Raw genomic sequence first — 20,731 nt, 5'->3', positions numbered from 1 at the left:
GAAGAGAACAACAACAGGTCCCCCTTCCTAGGTGTCACAGTAGAATGAAAAGCCAATGGAGAACTGCAGACCAGTATTTACAGGAAAGCAACACAAACCAGATATTCAACCACAGGAGCAATCATCCTAACACCCACAAACAGAGCTGCATCAGGATATTTAAACAAGCCACAACACATTGCAGCACGCAGGAACGACAAGCTGCTGAAGACAAGCACCGATTCAACGTATTCAAGAACAACAGGTATCTGATACGCACAGTCTGCTGAGTCTTACACAAGAAGCCAAAACAAGATGACAACATGCCCAGAGAATCAGGCCACACTACCATATATGAAAGGAGAAAGTGAGGACTACAGCTGCTGGAGACCAGAGCTGAAAGTGTGTTGCTGGAAAAGCGCAGCAGGTCAGGCAGCATCCAAGGAACAGGAGAATCGACGTTTCGGGCATAAGCCCTTCTTCAGGAATGAGGAAAGTGTGTCCAGCTGGCTAAGATAAAAGGTAGGGAGGAGGGACTTGGGGGAAGGGCGTTGGAAATGCGATAGATGGAAGGAGGTCAAGGTGAGCGTGATAGGCCAGAGTGGGGTGAGGGCAGAGATGTCAGGAAGAAGATTGCAGGTTAGGAAGGTGGTGCTGAGTTCGAGGGATTTGACTGAGACAAGGTGGGGGGAGGGGAAATGAGGAAACTGGAGAAATCGGAGTTCATCCCTTGTGGTTGGAAGGTTCCTAGGCGGAAGATGAGGCGCTCTTCCTCCAACCATCGTGTTGCTATGGTCTGGCGATGGAGGAGTCCAAGGACCTGCATATCCTTGGTGGAGTGGGAGGGGGAGTTGAAGTGTTGAGCCACGGGGTGGTTGGGGTGGGTGTCCCAGAGGTGTTCTCTGAAACTTTCCGCAAGTAGGTGGCCTGTCTCCCCAATATAGAGGAGGCCACATCAGGTGCAGCGGATGCAATAAATGATGTGTGTGGAGGTGCAGGTGAATTTGTGGTGGATATGGAAGTATCCCTTGGGGCCTTGGAAGGAAGTAAGGGGGGAGGTTGTAGGCGCAAGTTTTGCATTTCTTGCGGTTGCAAGGGAAGGTGCAGTGCAAGGGAAGTGGAGGTTGGGTTGGTGGGGGGTGTGGACCTGACGAGGGAGTCACGGAGGGAGTGATCTTTTCAGAACGCTGATAGGGGAGGGGAGGGAAATATATCCCTGGTGGTGGGGTCTGTTTGGAGGTGGTGGAAATGACAGTGGATGATACGCTGTACATAGAGGTTGGTGGGGTGGTAGGTGAGGACCAGTGGGGTTCTGTCCTGGTGGTGGTTGGAGGGGCGGGGCTCAAGGGCGGAGGAGCGGGAAGTGGAGGAGATGCGGTGGAGGGCATCGTCAACCACATCTGAGGGGAAATTGCGGTCTTTGAAGAAGGAGGCCATCTGGGTTGTACGGTATTGGAACTGGTCCTCCTGGGAGCAGATGCAGCGGAGACGAAGGAATTGGGAATATGGGATGGCGTTTTTACAGGGGGCAGGGTGGGAGGAGGTGTAGTCTAGGTAGCTGTGGGAGTTGGTCGGTTATAGTAATTGTCCGTGTTGATTCGGTCGCCCAAGATAGAAATGGAAAGGTCTAGGAAGGGGAGGGACGAGTCTGAGACGGTCCAGGTCAATTTGAGGTCGGGGTCGAAGGTGTTGGTAAAGTGGATGTACTGTTCAACCTCCTCGTGAGAGCATGAGACAGCGCCGATACAGTCATCGATGTAGCGGAGGAAAAGGTGGGGGGTGGGGCCAGTGTAGCTGCGGAAGATGGACTGTTCCACATATCCCACGAAGAGGCAGGCATATGCGGGTGCCCATGGCTACTCCTTTGGTTTGGAGGAAGTGGGAGGATTGGAAAGAGAAGTTGTTCAGGGTGAGGACTAGTTCAGTCAGTCGAAGGAGGGTGTCAGTTGAAGGAGACTGGATGGTTCGGCGGGAAAGGAAGAAGCAGAGGGCTTTGAGTCCTTCGTGATGAGGGATGGAGGTTTACAGGGACTGGATCTCCATGGTGAAGATAAGGCGTTGGGGACCAGGGAAGCGAAAATCATGGAGGAGGTGGAGGCTTGGGTGGTGTCCCGAACATAGGTGGGGAGTTCTTGGACTAAGGGGGACAGGACCGTGTCGAGGTATGCAGAGATGAGTTCAGTGGGGCAGGAGCAGGCTGAGACAATGGGTCGGCCGTGGCAGTCAGGTTTGTGGATTTTGGGCAGGAGGTAGAAACAGGCGGTGCGGGGTTATGGGATTATGAGGTTGGAGGCGGTGGATGGGAGATCCCCTGAGGTGATGAGGTTATGGATGGTCTGGGAGATGATGGTTTGGTGGTGGGAGGTGGGGTCATGGTCAAGGGGGCAGTAGGAGGAGGTGTCCGCGAGCTGGCGTTTAGCCTCAGCTGTGTAAAGGTCGGTGCGCTAAACTACTACCGCGCCTCCCTTGTCTGCCGGTTTGATGGTGAGGTTGGGGTTGGAACAGAGGGAGTGGAGGGCTGCATGTTCCCAGGGTGAGAGGTTGGAGTGGGTGAGAGGGGTGGAGAAGTTGAGGCGGTTAATGTCACGGCAGCAGTTGGCTATGAAGAGATCGAGTGCGGGTAAGAGGCCAGCACGGGGTGTCCAGGTGGATGGGGTGTGTTGGAGGCGGGAGAAGGGGTCGTCAGAGGGTGGGTGAGAATCCTGGTTGAAGAAGTAGACACAAAGGCGAAGGTGGCGGAAGAATTGTGAGATGTCACGCGGCGTGTTGAACTCGTTAATCCGAGAGCGTAGGGGAATGAAGGTGAGGCCTCTGCTGAGGACTGAGGATTGAGCCCCGCCCCCCCCACCCCAACCGCCACCAGGACAGAACCCCACTGGTCCTCACCTACCACCCCACCAACCTCTATATACAGCGTATCATCCGCCGTCATTTCCGCCACCTCCAAACAGACCCCACCACCCGGGATATATTTCCCTCCCATCCCCTATCAGCATTCCGAAAAGACCACTCCCTCCATGAGTCCCTCGTCAGGTCCACACACCCCTACCAACCCAACCTCTACTCCCGGCACCTTCCCCTGCAACCGCAAGAAATGCAAAACTTGCGCCCACACCTCCTCCCTTACTTCTCTCCAAGGCCCCAAGGGATCCTTCCATATCCGCCACAAATTCACCTGCACCTCCACACACATCATTTCTTGCATCCGCTGCACCCGATGTGGCCTCCTCTATATTGGGGAAACAGGCCGCCTACTTGTGGAACATTTCAGAGAACACCTCTGGGACACCCGGACCAACCAACCCAACCACCTTGTGGCTCAATACTTCAACTCCCCCTCCCACTCCACCAAGGACATGCAGGTCCTTGGACTCCTCCATCGCCAGACCATAGCAATATGACGGTTGGAGGAAGAGCACCTCATCTTCCGCCTAGGAACCCTCCAACCACAAGGGATGAACTCAGATTTCTCCAGTTTCCTCATTGCCCCTCCCCCCACCTGGTCTCAGTCAAATCCCTCGAACTCAGCACCACCTGCCTAACCTGCAATCTTCTTCCTGACATCTCCGCCCCCACCCCACTCTGGCCTATCACCCTCACCTTGACCTCCTTCCACCTATCGAATTTCCAATGCCCCTCCCCCAAATCCCTCCTCCCTACCTTTTATCTTAGCCTGCTGGACACACTTTCCTCATTCCTGAAGAAGGGCTCTTGCCCAGAACATCGATTCTCCTGTTTCTTTGATGCTGCCTGACCTGCTGCGCTTTTCCAGCAACCCATTTTCAGCTACCATATATGAAAGACATCTTCAAGATGATGACCAGACTAGTCCAGCCCCTTGGCATCATGGTAGCCCACAAACCTACCAACACATTGAAACAACTCTTGATAAAGCTAAAGGACCCTGTACTAACAGCCAGCAGAATGAACGCCACATGCAAAACATCCTGCAAGGACTGCAACAAACATTACATCAAACAGACTGGCAGGAAACTAACCAGCAGGATACATGTGTACCAACTAGCCACTAAAAGACAACCAACTATCACTAGTATCCTTTCATACAGGTGAACCTGGACACCTGCTCGACTAAGACAACACATCCATCCTAGGACGGGCTAAACAGAGACACGCATGGGAATTCCTAGAGGCCTGGCATTCAAACTGGAACTCCATCAACAAACACATCAAGTTGAACCTTATTTATCAAACTATCAGAAAAAGAATCAGACGTGATATCACCCATCATAACAGATCAAGACACAAATAGAAAGCTGGACAGTACACCAGTGTTCTGATGTTACCTAGCATGGTGACATAACATTAGAAAACAAACCTTCCAGCTCAGCAAGCAAACTTACAATCTGAGCTACAAAACTTCACAAAAATCACAAGCCCAAACATGTCCACTTGGTTGAATATGCACATACTGGCTGCACAGGTATCTTGCATGTGCTGCATTAGGTTGTCATCTATGTTGCTTTCTCAAGAAAAACCTGAAGGAGACTGTTTACTTCAGTAATTAATTTTCAGTGCCAAAGCAGTTGTTTTAGCTTTTAAATTACTTTAAAGTTTATCATATTCTTCATGGATATTTGCACTTGTAATAACAAAAATTAATTTTACTGACCATTGCTGAAAATAAAGTACATTTTGTTGAATGGGTCTTTCTTTCCTTTTTTAGCTGTGGCAGGTTTATTTTGTATCTTTTGGGCCATTACATGCGCATCATTCTATTCAATGCATTTGAATGAGGAAACAGACAATGTGATATTTCTTATGAAGCTAATGACAAAGTGGCACAAGTCACAAATACTGAAAAACAGGTGAATTACTATTCACCTGCGTTTGCTTGAATTTCAAGTATAATTTGCATATAAATAATAACAGGCACAATTGTGACCTTTACATTATTTATACATAAAAATGTATAAATTTTTATGACACCTCCAAACAGACCCCACCACCAGGGATATATTTCCCTCCCCTATCAGCTTTCCAAAAAGACCACTCCCTCTGTGACTCACTCGTCAGGTCCACATCCCCCACCAACCCAACCGCCACTCCCAGCACCTTCCCCTGCAACCACAAGAAATGCAAAACTTGCGCCCACATCTCCCCCTTACTTCCCTCCAAGGCCCCAAGGGATCCTTCCATATCCGCCACAAATTCACCTGCACCTCCACACACATCATTTATTGCATCCGCTGCACCCGATGTGGCCTCCTCTATATTGGGGAGACAGGCCGCCTACTTGCGGAACGTTTCAGAGAACACCTCTGAGACACCCGGACCAACCAACCCAACCACCCCGTGGCTCAACATTTCAACTCCCCCTCCCAGACATGCAGGTCCTTGGACTCCTCCATCGCCAGACCATAGCAACATGACGGCTGGAGGAAGAGCACCTCATCTTCTGCCTAGGATCCCTCCAACCATAAGGGATGAACTCATTTCTCTGGTTTCCTCATTTCCCCTCCCTCCACCTTGTCTCAGTCCCAACCCTCAAACTCAGCAATACCTTCCTAACCTGCAATCTTCTTCCTGACCTCTCCGTCCCCACCGCCACTCCAGCCTATCACCCTCACCTTAACCTCCTTCCACCTATCGCATTTCCAATGCCCGTCCCCCAGGTCCCTCCCCCTTCCTTTTATCTTAGCCTGCTGGACACACTTTCCTCATTCCTGGAGAAGGGCTCATGCCCAAAACGTCAATTCTCCTGCTTCTTGAATGCTGCCTGACCTCCTGCGCTTTTCCAGCAACACATTTTCAGCTCTGATCTCCAGCATCTGCAGTCCTCACTTTCACCTCCTGGAAATGGAGGAGACATGGTCCAACGATCTTATAAGCCATGAAGGAGGGACATCTTTAATTTACAAAAATAAAAAGACCTTTTGAAAAAAACTGGTGTAGGTGATGATGGTCAAAACCAATGAGACAACAAAATTGGTAGAATGAAATAGAGACGTTAAAGGCAGGGTGGGAAGAAGGGTAGTCAAGGTAGTTGTGTACTTACAGTACATATTCCAAGCTATCCTAACCCCAGAATTGGAGGTGGAAATTAAGGAATGGAAGAGTCAGAGTTGGGTCATGTGAATGAGGAAAACCGAAAGCTAAGTTTGTTCCAGTTCGGGTGACAGCAGGAAGCAGCACTGACACAATCATGTATACGCTGGGAAAAAAAAGGCAAGGTAGGTGAGCCACTTAGGATTAGAACAAGCAAAGTTCCATAAACCCCATAAAAAGACAGATATAATTAGTGGCCTTCAGGTTCCCAAAGCAGCACCTTTAATTTTGAGGAAGTGAGTGGCATCCAATGAAAATGTTGTTCAGTGGGAGAATAAATTCAGCCAGGTAGCAAGGGTGGTGAAGGATAGGAATTGGCTAGACTTCCATTCAAGGAGTAAGCAAGGGGCCTTAGGGTCATCCTTCACCACACTGGTTGAACCCTCAATTAGCCTTCCACTCTCAGATACACTTGTCCCCTTTCGGCATAAAGACAGCAGAAAACACCTGTCCTACTTTTCCCACTGTCCCAAACACACTGGGAAAATTGAAAAAACAATTTATTGTACTTCTTTCCATTTAGTAAACAGCAATCATATTGGCAAGACCAATACTGGTGAGGTGGCATCTTTGCAGGAATTCCTATCCAATCCACGAACAAGACTGAGCTTTCAGTCACCTGCATTTGAACTCTCCATCAACTCCCACTCTGATGTCCCTGTCATCAGCCTCTGATGTTACTCTGAAAATGCAAATAGAAGACAAGGAACACCACCATCTTTCAGCTGGCCACTGCACAATCTTCTTGATTCAATGAATTTAGCAACTTCAGATTATAACCTCTACACTTTTACAATGCAGCGGTAAGGGGTACTTCTGTTATTCCTGTTTACCCTATCTTTACTTATCACATTACCACCTTTTTTTGCTTTGTTCCAACATCCTTGAAGTTAAATTTCACCTGTTTTTGCCCTCTCACAGACCTTTCCTTCTACCCCACATTTCTTGTCACAATTAAAACCCCTTACATTTCTAACTTCTTCCAGTTCTGACTCAAGTTCATTGACCTGAAAACTATTTGTGCAAATATTGCCTGATGTACTGGGCATGTGGGATTTTTTAAACTTCCAATTTCCAGAATCACAGTAAATACCTTCTGCACAGATCTATACAATCCAGAGAAAAAGAACAATTCCTTTCCCTCCAGTGGTGAGATGGAAGAAAGATTGGATTTGTTAAATTATTCCTTGAAAGTTACTGTGAACACGTTCATTAAAGACATTTAAAATCAGCACCTCACACAAGACTGAAAGCAGTTAACAAGGCTTAAAGCTCTTGCTGATTTAAGAAGGGGAACATTGTAGTCTGGTTGGGCCAGGGGGAAATCAGCTACTTCTTCCCTGGTATTAAGATTATTCAGGCTCCACCACTATCCAAAGCAGAATTGCTTTCCCCTCCAGTAAGTGATTACGCCTGATGAACATCGAACTGACACTGTCCCAGCGTAGCCTCTCGACCCTCGCTGCAAGAATTGCCAACAAAATTTCATACACATTTAAGAGAGTCAAGTCCTGGCTGTTTGTGCGGCACTGGTGTGATGGGGAGGAACTCTCCGGTACAATGGGAGTGAAGAGGACGAAGAAAGGGTGAGGATTATTCTAAAATTATAGTCCACATTCATGTGCTGGGCTCCATGCCTACCCCTGGGTTGATGAAATCTCGGGCGAGCCAGCCTGAACTGTACACAGGGGCACTGGTGCTGGAGGAAATAAGGCGTTTAAAAAGCGGCTTATCGTTGCCATCCCCTCCCCCTTCAGCCCTTCAGATGATTTGCAGAGAGAACAGAAACACCAGGCTTCACCTATACCTAATAAGGTTATGGGACCCGGGTCGCGCGCTGACATTTATGTTGCAACACACTGATGCCCAGGGCAACACAATATTGCACAACTCGGCAATGTTAACCTTCCTGATCAAAGTTAGAGAGGGGGGGGGGAAGAAAAAAAAACACGATTCGGGAAAATAATGATAATTACAAAAAGTGCATTTTACTCACACACGGGATCGTCCATTTTCAGGGGTCTAGTGAGACGGATGCTGGCAGGGACAGTCTTGTCAATAAGTTCATCAATAGACTGAACGGGAGCAAAAAAAAATGAACAAGAAGATATGCACATATTACACAAGATCCACAAAGTAACAGTCGAGAATGTTCAATGTACAGCGCACTCCCTTCTCCATCCCCCACCCCACATCCCCCACCCAATCGAAAAGTAACTGCAAAGAGGCAAGACAAAAATAAAGTTTCACGTTAAATAAAGGTGTTTCCCCACCCCCCCCCCCCCCCCCCCCGCAAATCTCAGTTGCAAAACCAGCATCTGTAACATGCGCTGCTGCCTCTGTGACGGAGGAGGGAGTAAACTGGGGGAAAAAACTACATCAATGGCTCAAAGATAATGAGCAAACAACGAAAGTTGTAAAAAAAAAGTCCGGGAAACACTTCATCGTCAATTACAATCCAAAACTTGGAAGCAGTATTTGTTTGTGCACACATACGCAGAACGAGAGAGCATAGAAAAATAAGACACAACAAAGATAAGAGCAACCGTGCTGTTACCGCCAGTCCCAGAGTGTCCAGCATTTCTCTTTTCTCTTTGTCTCCTGGTCCAATGTGCCTCTCTGAGAAGTCATCGTGCCTAGGCAAGATTCTGTCTATCAACCTGCTGCTAGCGGCGGAATGGGGAGGACTGGAGCCCAGGGATCGCACGCTGCAGCCGCTCCGTGGCTCGGGTTTGCCCCAGGGTCTGGGTCTGCAAATCGCCAAGCTGCCCCTGGCAGAACCCCTAACTTTCGGGCAGGTGGACCACAAACCCACTGAGCCGACCAGGAGCCCCCAGGATTTCGCACAGCTTTGCATTTTTCGTCAAAATATATCCCCGTGTGTGTGCGCGCCTGTGTTTCCTCTCCGCTTCTCTGCCTTTCACGATTTTTTTATCCTCAATCGCACACAGAGAAACCCACTTCGGATAATGAACTAAACAGCGATCCGAGCGGACCTGGCTTTTATACACAGACACCCAATCAAGTGGCTACCTAACCATGACGTGTGGACAAGCCTCCCAAAACATCAACTCAGAATAGAATCTTTTGCTTTTTTCCCCCCTCTCTTTTGTAAAATTGTAATTGGGAATTTCCAGCATTAATGCTCTTGTATTCATACGCATCTCAGCGGTCTCAGAAATTCACTCCTTTTTGCATAAACAAAGTGCCCAGAATGGAGTATACAACTGTAATTTTTACGGAGTCATGCGAAGATTGCCCGGAGCTTGTAACTAATGTTGCCATCTGGTGGGAACAGACCCGATGTTGTGCTTATCTCAGTTCCAGGGTACTGTCCTGTATTTAGGTGGCGAAACTGAGGACTGCAGACGCTGGAGCTCAGAGTGTGGTGCTGGAAAAGCACAGCAGGTCAGGCAGCATCCGAGGAGCAGGAAAATCGTCATTCAGGGCATAAGCCCTTCATCATGAATGAGGCCTGTGGGTCCGGGCTGAAAGATAAATGGGCGGGGGTGTAGTTTGGGGGAAGGTAACTGGGAAAGCCATAATTGGATGAGGGTGAGGGAGAAGGTGATAGGTCAGAGGGGGCAGTGATGGACAGGTGTGGAGTTGGAGGCTTGGGACTGGGACAATAGGGGTGATGGGGAAATGTGGAAGCTGTTGAAATCTGCATTTATACTGTGTGTTTGCAGGGTCCCAAGGCAGAATATGAGGCATTCTTCCTCCAGGCATTGGTTTGGTGGTGGAGGAGGCCAGGACCTGCATGTCCTTGATGAAGTGGGAGGGGGAGTTGAAGTGTTCAGCCATGGGGCGGAGGGGTTGGTTGGCGCGGGTGTCCCAGAGATGTTCTCTGAAACGATCCTCAAGAAGGTATCCTGCCTCCTGATGTAGAGGAGACCACACAGGTGCAATGGCTGTAGTAGATGACATTGGTAGAGGTACAGGTAAATTTCTGACATATGTGGAAGGATCCCTTGGGGCCTTAGATGGGGAGTGGGCACAGATTTTGCACTTCCTGTGGTGGCAGGGGAAGGTGCCAGGAGTGGAGTGTGGGCTGGTGGTGGGGGTTGGGTGGGTGGGTGTGCGTGGACCTGACGAGGGAGTCGCAGAGGGAATGGTCTCTCCAGAAAGCTGATTGGTGTGGGGAGGGAAATATATCTTTGGTGGTGGGATCTGTTTGAAGGTGGCAGAAGTGGCGGAGGATGATGCGTTGGATGCGGAGATTGGTGGGGTGGAAGGTGAGGACCAGGGGGTTGTCTCCTTGTTGCATTTGGAGGGGTTGGGTTCAAGAGCGGTGGTCCGGGAAGTGGAGGAAATAAGCTGGAGGACATTGTCAACCATGTGGGAAGGGAAGTTGCAATCGTGGAAGAAGGAGACCATCTGGGACTTTCAGAGGTGGAATTGGTCAACCTGGGAACAGATGCGGCAGAGGTGGAGGATTTGGGAATAAAGGATGATGTTTTTACAGGAGGTAGGGTGGGAAGAGGTGTAGTCTAGGTAGCTGTGGGAGTTGGTGGGCTTATAGTATATGTCTATGGTTAGCTGGTTGCCAGGTGGATGGTGAGAAAAGTGCACCACTCATGGGATGTTAATGTGCTATATGTCTTGAACTGCCTTTCCCTCCACCCATTATTGAGATTGCTGAAAGAACCCTTGGAACAAAACTACAAATAAATTGCAGGAGAAAAAGAGGTCACTCAGCCCATCCTGTCTGAATGAATAAACGAGCCACGCATTTTGCTCCCATGTATAGAACTTGGTGTTGACCAAGATTTGTTTTTAATGAGTTGAGGGTTAACCATTTTACCAATCACCCAAATTTGTGCCCCTCATCTTCCATTTAGTTCTTATTTAACAGCTCGGAATCTTTCCAAGGCCTATCTAAAATGTCAAGTCAATCCACTACATCATGAGGTGGATATATTGCTGAAATGAAAAAATGGTTAAAGTAAGGGTTGGAGGGAGGACTGTATAAACGTGACACAGAGTAACGCAGAGGTTTCTTTACTAATACCCTGCCCCGGATTGGGCAGCTGGCAATGAACAAGATTGATGCATGACATTAATTTATTTTTTCATGGGTGTTAGCATCATTGGCAATGCTAGCGTTTGTTGCTCTTTGCTTGGCTATTTCAGAGGACAGTTGGGAGTCAACCACAGAACAGGTAAAATTTGCTGATTTCTTCCCTTAAAAGACACTCACAAACCAGTTCGGTTTTTGCAACAATTGACGATGATCAATATTACTGACACCAGCTTTCAGTTGCTGATTGGGCACTTAAAAGGGTATGTGCTGTGCTTTGATAGTTTAAACAGCAGCATCCAGCACTCACACAGCTTACAGCAAGTTGTTTACCATGCAACTTATAAGGAGTAATTGGCACCCCGTCCAACTAGGAAGAGGTTAGGTTCATAGCCATCAATTTGAAATGACAACCAGTCTCTTTGGAGGGAATTAACAACTGGGGTTGTTGGTTGATTGATCATGAATGGGATTTACTTAAATATCTGAGGGAGGCAGACTCCAAAGACGTTGCTGCTGATTGACCAGGTAGTGTGGCTAACTAATGGAAATTGGAGGATCAGACTCTCCCCACTTGACTCCAGATAATTCTTCAAATCGACATCCTAACAGATGAGGCATTTCTCACTGGACAAAGAGTGGAAAGCATCCAATTTTTAAAAAAAATCTATAACTCACAAGATGCAGATTTTGCTGGCAAGACCATCATTTAGTAGTCAAACTAATTGAACTGAGTAATTTTCCAAGAGGTACTTCAGAGTGGGTCTGGAGTCAGGCTAATGATGGCAGATTTCTCAACCCTAAAGGACATTAGTGAAGCAGATTAATTTTTTTTGAAGAGCAATCAATACATTAAACTAGTATTTCATTCCAGATTACTGTATTGAATTAAGATTTCAACATTTACCTTGCAGGGTTTTGAACCTGTGTCCTCTGAATTATTAGTCTAGTGACATTATTACTATACCATCACCTCCAGTACCAGCAAAGCTCACAAATTGGGGCTCCTTAAACCTTGGTTCTACCAACATACAATTAAAACTTTCAACCTTGAGTAAGTGAGATATATTTCTGAAGACATGCACCTCCAGATTTTGCATTCTGTTGGTAAGTGTAAATTCCATTCTAGATTCATGTGAAATGTGTCAATTCTATATTAGACTCTTGCCGACTGATCAAAAACAAATTTGGACTGAGCTGGTAAGGTCCAGCTTGAAAGTGGATCATCAATTTCAATGTGTTTTCTGAGATGCTAATTCTGAATGTCAGATTAAATCAGAGCCCCTTTTCAATCAGATGTATAAAAATGCCATGGTTCAATTCAGAGAACAGATTGGAGTGGTTTCTATAGCTAACATTTTCCTCTCAACATCGTCAAGAGAATGAAGTGCAGTAATGAAAGATCTGCCTGTTGTTTGTGTTGATATGAAGTTTTATTAATTCACAGATGTGCACATCACCGGCCAGGCTAGTATTTATTACCTATCCCTAATTGCCCAAAGGACTGTTGAATGTCAATCACATTGCTATGGGTCTGCAGTCACATGCAGGCCAGATCAGGTAAGGATGGCAGTTAAAGGACATTAGTGGACCAGACGGGTTTTTCCAACAATCGACAAAGATTTTGTTGTCACCATTGGACTCCTAATTCCAGAGACTTATTGAATTGAAATTCCCAGATGGCAGGATTCAAACTCAGGTCACCCACATTACCAGAGTTATGAAGTAATTCTTTGAAAAACATTTTTCAGATGTCCTCAGAACACAGGTATCTGTGTGTTTTATTTTTCTCTTTTGATTGCTCAGTTCATCCTTTTCCAATTTAGTTACCTATGTTTTTAAATGTCAGCCATCAAAGAATCACATTTGGAAGTGTGGCTTAAATAAAATGTTCATAAAATTCAACAAAACATGATTGAATAGAGGCAAAAAGCACAAATTGGCAAGCACAATATTCTGCTAAAAGATTATCGACCTGAAACATTAGCTCTGTTTCTCTCTCACAGCTGCCTCCTGAACCACTGAGTGTTTCCAACACTTTTTTATTCAAACAGAAAGTGGGAATAATAACTACCAATTATGAATCATGTCAGTCAGGGGACCACTTAAAAAATAGACACAACTGTTGAAATGTTCAAAATCGTTTTTAGAAAAAAACATTTTGTCTCACAAAGGGAAGAGGTCAGATACTGAAAATGGCAAGTTTAAAAATGTTACATTTACAAAGATATTGATAAGCTTGATTATGTGGTAGGATTTTGTGGTTTTGACATGCCTCCTTTCCTGAAGAGGGACTTATCTCTCTTGGAGAAACCTTTTGGTTAAGTTCATGGAGCTCTGAACTAATACTGAGTAGAGCATTCAGATACCCAACAAGATGGAAGATTATAACTCATTGGCTATTCACAAAGGTTGTTCTGATTTCACAATTTACAGTGTACACACATCTGTTCAGACTAAAGTGGGTAAGCACAAAATACCTTTACCCTCTTCACTTAAAAGACTTAAAAGTGGTGCCTCATGCCGCTAAAAGCAGTGGTTCTGACAGCTTTGTAGCGGACCATCTGGTATAACAGCTTTCCATTCTTAAAAGCAGGGTGCAACTTTCAGGAAAACGGCAATGGAAGCTCTTTTAAATTGAACACTGGGGATAACAAAGGGATCTGAAGTGACGTGCGCAGTGCTTTAGGCATTGATGGTGGAAATGAACGTAAGAAGTAATGCCATGGTACTGCAGGAGTCTCTCAAAAAACATCCTCAACAGGAAGTAGGAAAAGGTGACCTGGAAGACCAACTTCTAGAGTATGGACCTAAAGGATCTGGCAGCAATGCTCAGCTCTAATAACCTAATATTGGTAGTCAGCATCACTTTATTTGTATTCACATAGCATCCGTCACTAGTCAGGTCTCACTACAAACCTTAGAATGAGGGTTTTACCAGAAAACAAACTGAGACGGTATAGAAATGGGTGAGATTAGGCGATCAATAGGTGACAACAGGCAATATTAGTGATACCCTTCACAGGAGATAACTCAGCATCATAGGTCCAAATGCAAAGGGCCCTCAGCACCTCCTGGCACTGAAAATATTAAACATGCTGACAGTTTATTGCCTTGTGCCACTTCTCAACATCTAGCACATTCTCACCCTGCCATCTGGAGAGATGAGGAAACTGCTGCCAATGTGATTGTGTCTTAACCCTGCATCCTTCCAGCATTTCATTGTACTAGCATTCCCTTTCCGTGTTTCTGCTTTCAAACAAACTAGAGTGGCCATGTGCCCATCCTCAGGAGCACTGGGAAGAGAAAAAAATAGCAACACACCACAAACGAAAAGACCCCATCAATTAACCCAACACTCGATCACAGCCTCCAGTTATTGATACTAGGCTTACTTTGGAAGCTAGCCTAGAATTGAGATCAGCATGTGGTGTATCACAAGTACAAGTGGGCTGCAACCAGACCAAGGTGAAGAGTTTGCTTGTTTTGCCAGATCACCAGACGGAGAGGTGGCTGGCATAATGGTACAGAGGACACAAAGGAGACTGTGCATGCACACTGAGATGCCGAATGCATTGGCTGGCCTGTCAAGCAGCTTTCTGATTCTCTCAATGAGCATGCAGAAGTCTAGCCCAGATTAGCAGAAGACATAGGACCTTCTATACACCCTCTGCTCCATTACTCTGTCTTACATGCAGACATAGAGCATTGCTCTCCCATTATCTGTCACCCACTATGAGAAGGTGCAGCATCACAACCTGGAAGTAGACAACATAGTTCCAGAAACACTTTCTTCAGACTGTTTTCAGACATTCTCCAATTAAAAAAACATTCCAAAAAGTTAACTTGTCTGATCCTTTAAATACTGCAGGGCCACTATGATGTTTTACACCCCTTTGTTTCAAACATGGAAAACACAGGTGTTGCCAGGACCTTTTTCACAGAATTAGAGTTGTACAAAATTGAAGGAGGCTATTTGGCCCGTCATATCTATACCAGCTCTCCAAATGACCATCTCACTTTGTGTCATTCTCCAAACCTCTCCTCATAATCCTTCCTTTTCAAATAATAGTCTAATTTATTTTTAAATGCTTCAATTGAACAAGCCTCCTTTACAGTCTCAGACAATGTCAATCCTCGAACCATTGTACTAAAAAGCATTTCCTCATGTTGCTTTTCCTTCTTTTGCTCATTACCTTAGAACTATGGCCTTTTGTTCTCAATCCTAGCAAGACCCCTCAGGATTTTGAACACCTTCATCCTTTAGCCCTTTAGTTTGAATGGTCTCTCTGTGTTCTTCCTACCAAAATGAATCACCTATCCACATTGACAACCCTCTGCCCGATCCAACCATCCAATCCACCAACTTGTCCGTGCCTTTTTGAAGTTCTACATTGTCCTCCTCACAGTTTACAATGCTTCTCAGTTTCATGTCATTTGCAAACTTTGAAATTGTGACCTGCATTCCAAGGTCAAAGTTGTTAATTAAGTTTGGTAAAAATAAGAGTTCAAACACTGATGTTGTCCAAACTTGGAAACCAGGTATCATGTTGGCTGATTCTACTGTTGAACATCAGGATAATTATTGAGAATGACTCAATTCTTAATCTGGCTATGAAGCTCAATTCTTCACCATTCGGCAACGAGGAGGGAAATGAGCATCTTTACTTATTTGGTCATTTCTAGGAGTTATAGCCCACTGGCGTTCCATCTCAGAGTAAATCTGTCATATTCATGCTCCCTACTGATTGGAGTTATCTTTTCTTCAGCTGGTGACCTGGGGATGCAACAAATATTAGGATCAGGATCTTGAGCACAGGATCACATCTCTGAAAAAAAATTGCAGACATTCAATCTATAAAATAAACCATGCATCAGTACAAGAAGGGCTATAGAACATAGAACACAGAAAAGTACAACACATAACAGGCCCTTTGGTTCACTATGTTGTGCCGAGGGTTAATCCTATTGTAAAATAAAATAACTTAATCTACGCACCCATCAACTCACTGCTATCCATGTGCATGTCTGGCAGTCACTTAAATGTCCCTAATGACTCTGCTTCCACCACCACTGCTAGCATCATATTCCATGCATTCACAACTCTCTACGTAAAGAACCTTCCTCTGACATTTCCCTATATCTTTCTTCTAATATCTTAAAACTATGCCCCCTTGTATGAGTCAATTTTGCCCTGGGGAAAAGTCCATGTCTATTGATTCTATCTGTTCCTCTCATCTTGTATACCTTGATCAGGTCACCTCTCTTCCTCCTTCTTTCCAGAGACAAAAGTCCAAGCTTATTCGACCTCTCTTCATAAGGCAAGCCCTCCAGTCCAGGCAGCATCCTGGTAAACCTTTTTTGCACCCTCTCCAAAGCCGCTGTATCTTTCCTATAGTAGGGCTACCAGAACTGAACACAATATTCCAAGTGTGGTCTCACCAGGGATTTGTAGAGCTGTAGCAAAACCTTGCAGCTCTAACTCGATCCCCCTGTTCTGATTATGAATTATTCAAATTTTGTTGTCATGTTAGAAATGCTATTTTAATGAAACGAGAGATGAATAACCCCAGTTAATGTTATATAACCTGTAAACAATTGATCAAACCTGACCACTAGCATAACCAGTAAACAGAAGCATGTGATGTAATGACTGATTTTGGATTGCAGCCAACAGAAGTGCAGCTTCTGATCAAAAGACAAATAGCTTAACACTCAGAGGTTCAAGCAAAGTTGAGAGAATTGTGAAGCTGTGTTGCTAATTCAAACAAGAGTTCCAGGGTAGCATTGTTGCACACAAGAATAAACTCTGTAACTGTTCGTGATAGAGCACTGCGGGTGCTGAAAATAAAATACAGAAAGTTCTGGAAAGGTTTAAGCTGTTTTCCGTTCCAAGAAAGAACATTATGTATGAAAACTACAGTCAATAACAAAAATCAAGAGAGTTGAATGTCAACAACTAGTTGGTGGACACTTGTAAATTTGGCTAAGGAATGGAATTACTGGTCTATGTTTGAAGTTAGAGGTAATCTCATGAGTCCATGGCACTGTGAGAGACAAACAATTGACATTCCAAAATAAGTGATGGGAGCAGCTGAACGTGCAAAAGTTCAAATGACACTGGGTATGAAATTGTTCTTTCAATAATGCAACAAGGGGATGCCATGAATGACCTGAAGAGTGGAAAAAAATAGCAGAGGTATAGGGACAGAGTAGAAGAATGGGGCGAATTGGACAGTCCTTTCAAAGAGACAGTATAGGCTTGATGGCCCAAATGGCCACTTGCCGTGGTGTAAGAATCCATGAAAGCAGGTAAACTGGAGGCCACCTTGAACAAAGGCGAGTGAACTGATTCCAGTTTTGTGGAAAGACTCGTGGAGAATATGAACCTTTGGACTGACATACAAAAAATGTGGCTAAGTATTACATGATTTTATCAAATCAAAAGTGAGAACACAAAATAAAACAATTATATTTCACAGAGAAATATGAACAAAAACAACAGTATTCTTACACAACTGGCATCATGGGGAACGTGATAGCAAATATGCAAAACAGTTTTTTAACAATAAGGGTTAGTAACAACTTATGCTGTTTTGTTTTAATTTTAAGCTTCATAGAAGGTGAAAAAGGAAAATGGAAATGAATACTTTGCATTAGAAATGTAACATGGGATTTGAGCACAAGGACAGGCCATAGGTCATAGGATTCTCTATTCCACTGGCATCAAGGCATTACAAACAGGAAGGAAAATTAAAGATAAACAAGGAACTATTTACAGATGTACAAGAGATGAAGCCTCTGGGTTACATTAGACACTGAAATCCTTTGTCTAGTCTGGTTTCCCCTTCTCAACATCCCTCCTTTTGCCAATGATGGCTTGTTTTCCCAGCAAGAATCCCTTTGACTGTTCAAGCTGCCCTTGCTCAGAGCTTCATGCTGGTGGAGGACTAAGAGAGCTGCTCAGCTCCCTTGCTCAGAGACCCCATCACTCTTACCATTTTCTCCTCGAGGTCTTGTTGTGTACTCCTGATCATCACTCAACACCAGGTTATAGTCTAACAGGTTTATTTGGAGGCATTAGCTTTTGAAGCACTGCTTCTTCATCAAAGGGTTGACCAATTGACGAAGAAGCAGCGCTTTGAAAGCTAGTGCCTCCAAATAAACCTGTTGGACCATAACCTGGTGTTGTGTGATTTTTAACTTTGTCCACCCCAGTCCAACACCGGCACCTTCAAATTATGGCTTCTGATCTTGAACCTCATCATCTCAGCAACTACACACTGCACACAATGACCATGTGCTATGTAGTTGCATTATAAACAGGCTCAGTTGTGCCATCATAGCTAGAGTCTTCGAGTCTTCATTACTACCAGCTTCCTTTTGCATTGCTGTTCTGAGCAAATGATTTGTGGTGATGTCCAACATTTGCTTGAGAAAACCTTCTAGCCCAATTATGTTATTACCCTTTCCATGAGATCAAGACCATGGAAAATCACATATATTGGGGTCTCGGTCAGTCAGGGATCCAGAAGTTATATGATGGGTAGCACCTCTGCATTCCAGTGTGTCTCCTTGCATTGTTTTCCAGGGTAAGAGTAATCCTACCTACACTGAATGCACCCCCTGGATTCACAATACACAGATCACTCTAGAATTCACCACTGTCTGACTCCACTTCAGAACAGCCATTCACTGATACTTAAAGTGCTTCAAAATGTGAAGGGAGCTGCTTTCCTTCGTGTCATCCATTAGACTGATAGCCTCAAACAACTCCCTTTCCTCTGTATACCACTTTCTGAGGTTCCCCCCCCCCCCCCCCCCCCCCCCAGCTATCAGTTTAACAACATGGGTGGCCTTCTGTTTGTAACCACTTGATCCCTCCCAGTGGCCCATGCATTCTGAATTTTATTCTGACCTTTGATACTCCTATTTTGGAAAAAAATACCCTTTTCCCTGATTGGAAGGTCAGTCCACTTCACCTTCCAATGGTCAATGTTTTTCTTCTCGCTATTTCTCCCTCATTCATCTTGCACACCATCTTGAATGCCTGGCTTAAGCTTGGGTGATGCTCAGCTATCCAGTCAATGCCCTGGCCATCCCATTGGAAGGTATGATGAATCCAAGGAGATGGTTCACAGGAAAGCTGGTGTCATTGCAGAAGAGATAATGTGGAGAACAGCTTGTTCATGAGTGTGTGGTGCTTTTATAAATATAAACCATCTCCAGAAGGTACTCAGACCACTTTTGTTTACACTAAGGAAGTAGGGTGTGCAGACAGTCATGCAGAGTATGGTTGAATTATCTGCACTGTCCATTACTCTCTGGTTGATAAAGAGTGGTGCTGCTCTTGGCTAAACAATTTCTGTGCTGGTTTGGACTCCCTCAATCAAGTGATGCTGGGTTGGACAATGTTGGATCTTTCAGCAATAGTGTCATCTACTGATGTCCACGACAATCAGTAGAAGCTGTCTGATATCGTCTGTTGAAAAACGGTGAAGGTAAATCCACGTCGGATCTAGTTTGAATCTCACTCATAAGGGCATCAATAACACTTTCCTGAATCAGTCCAAATGTTGTAGGGAGTCAGGCTTGGAATGCTGTGTTTGACTTGAGGCATGCACATGGCGTCAGCCACATCTCACCCCAACTGAGCATAGGTAGTTTCCCTCCTGTGGTCAGTCTTTTGACTAAGGGGATCAGTATTTGCATTATTTTTCTTAAACCGTAGCTGTTCTGGAATCAAAGCTTTCACAAGTTCAGCAGGCCATTGGGTCTCTGCTGCTCCCAGTTTGGTGGACATTTAAATATAGCTGAATGTAGCTGAGTTGGTATACACCTCAAACTGTGCAATGATCAGGAATGTCTCTGAACTTCTGGGGTAAAGTCCACCTCAAGGTTAGCAATTCGAGTTTCATATTGGAGTAGTTCTCCACATTTTCCTTGGCCAACTTAATATTTTGACTAGGATAAGCAATAATTATTCTTTACTGCCCTCAAACCTGTGACAGCACCACTTCTTGGCCAAGGAAACTGCCACTGGTTTCCAGTAATGAAAGAGATTTGGAAGTCTAGTTGCCAAGAACTGGAGATCAGACAAACTTCTGCTTGAGGCTGAAAAATGAATCTTCACATGCTGATGCACAATTCCTTGTGATGATTTGTGAAGTATCACACCTTGTACAACCTTTCTACTCCTGCAGCATTCTCGGATTTCCTCAGCATACCATGGAAAGGGGCAGCCAACTGTAACACCTTGGATAAACCCCCAATAGTAAGTGGCTAGACCAAGGAGCTCATTCACTTTCCATTGCATCTTAGCCTATACCACTCCACCATGACTCAGATTTTCTCCCTATCAAGTGCAAAGTGTTCCTTGGTAATGAAGTGCCCTAGGTATCATACTTCTTTTTGGAAAAGGTGGAACCTCTCCATTTGCATTTCAACTTAAACTACGATATGTAATCTGAGACGGTATCCAGTCTTGTGACTGTCTCCTTGAATATTGATCCAAAGATAAGTGCATCATCTTGTAATATGGGAGGGATTGGAAATTAAGGCTTTATCTTGGTTTTGGAGGAATTACAGAGATCAAATGGTATTCTTGTGTGTTTATAAAGTTCACCAGCTCCAGTTTGGATTGCTGTCTCTTCATCTCCATTTTTC

General features: G+C 45.1%; 1 protein-coding gene across 3 annotated transcripts in view; it reads right to left on the bottom strand.

Moving 5' to 3' along the window:
• Positions 1–9,039, bottom strand: part of gldc (glycine dehydrogenase (decarboxylating)) — a 173,334-nt gene extending 164,295 nt beyond the window's left edge. The window contains exons 1-2 of one of the 3 annotated variants that reach the window (XR_011962969.1): positions 8,603–9,039; positions 8,042–8,120 (exon numbers count right to left, since the gene is read on the bottom strand). Coding sequence is in view for 1 of the 3 variants with exons in the window: in XM_072587326.1 (XP_072443427.1) it covers positions 8,042–8,120; positions 8,603–8,902 (379 nt within the window). In the remaining 2 variants the exon portion in view is untranslated. Of the gene's footprint in view, positions 1–8,041; positions 8,121–8,602 lie in introns of those variants that run through there. The other 2 variants (XM_072587326.1, XM_072587331.1) reach the window with 2 other exon arrangements.
• Positions 9,040–20,731: the final 11,692 nt, after the last annotated feature.

The sequence above is a fragment of the Chiloscyllium punctatum genome, chromosome 2 (genome assembly GCF_047496795.1).
Source record: "Chiloscyllium punctatum isolate Juve2018m chromosome 2, sChiPun1.3, whole genome shotgun sequence".
NCBI classification, from domain to species: domain Eukaryota; kingdom Metazoa; phylum Chordata; class Chondrichthyes; order Orectolobiformes; family Hemiscylliidae; genus Chiloscyllium; species Chiloscyllium punctatum.
This window is presented reverse-complemented; position numbering and strand designations above follow the sequence as displayed.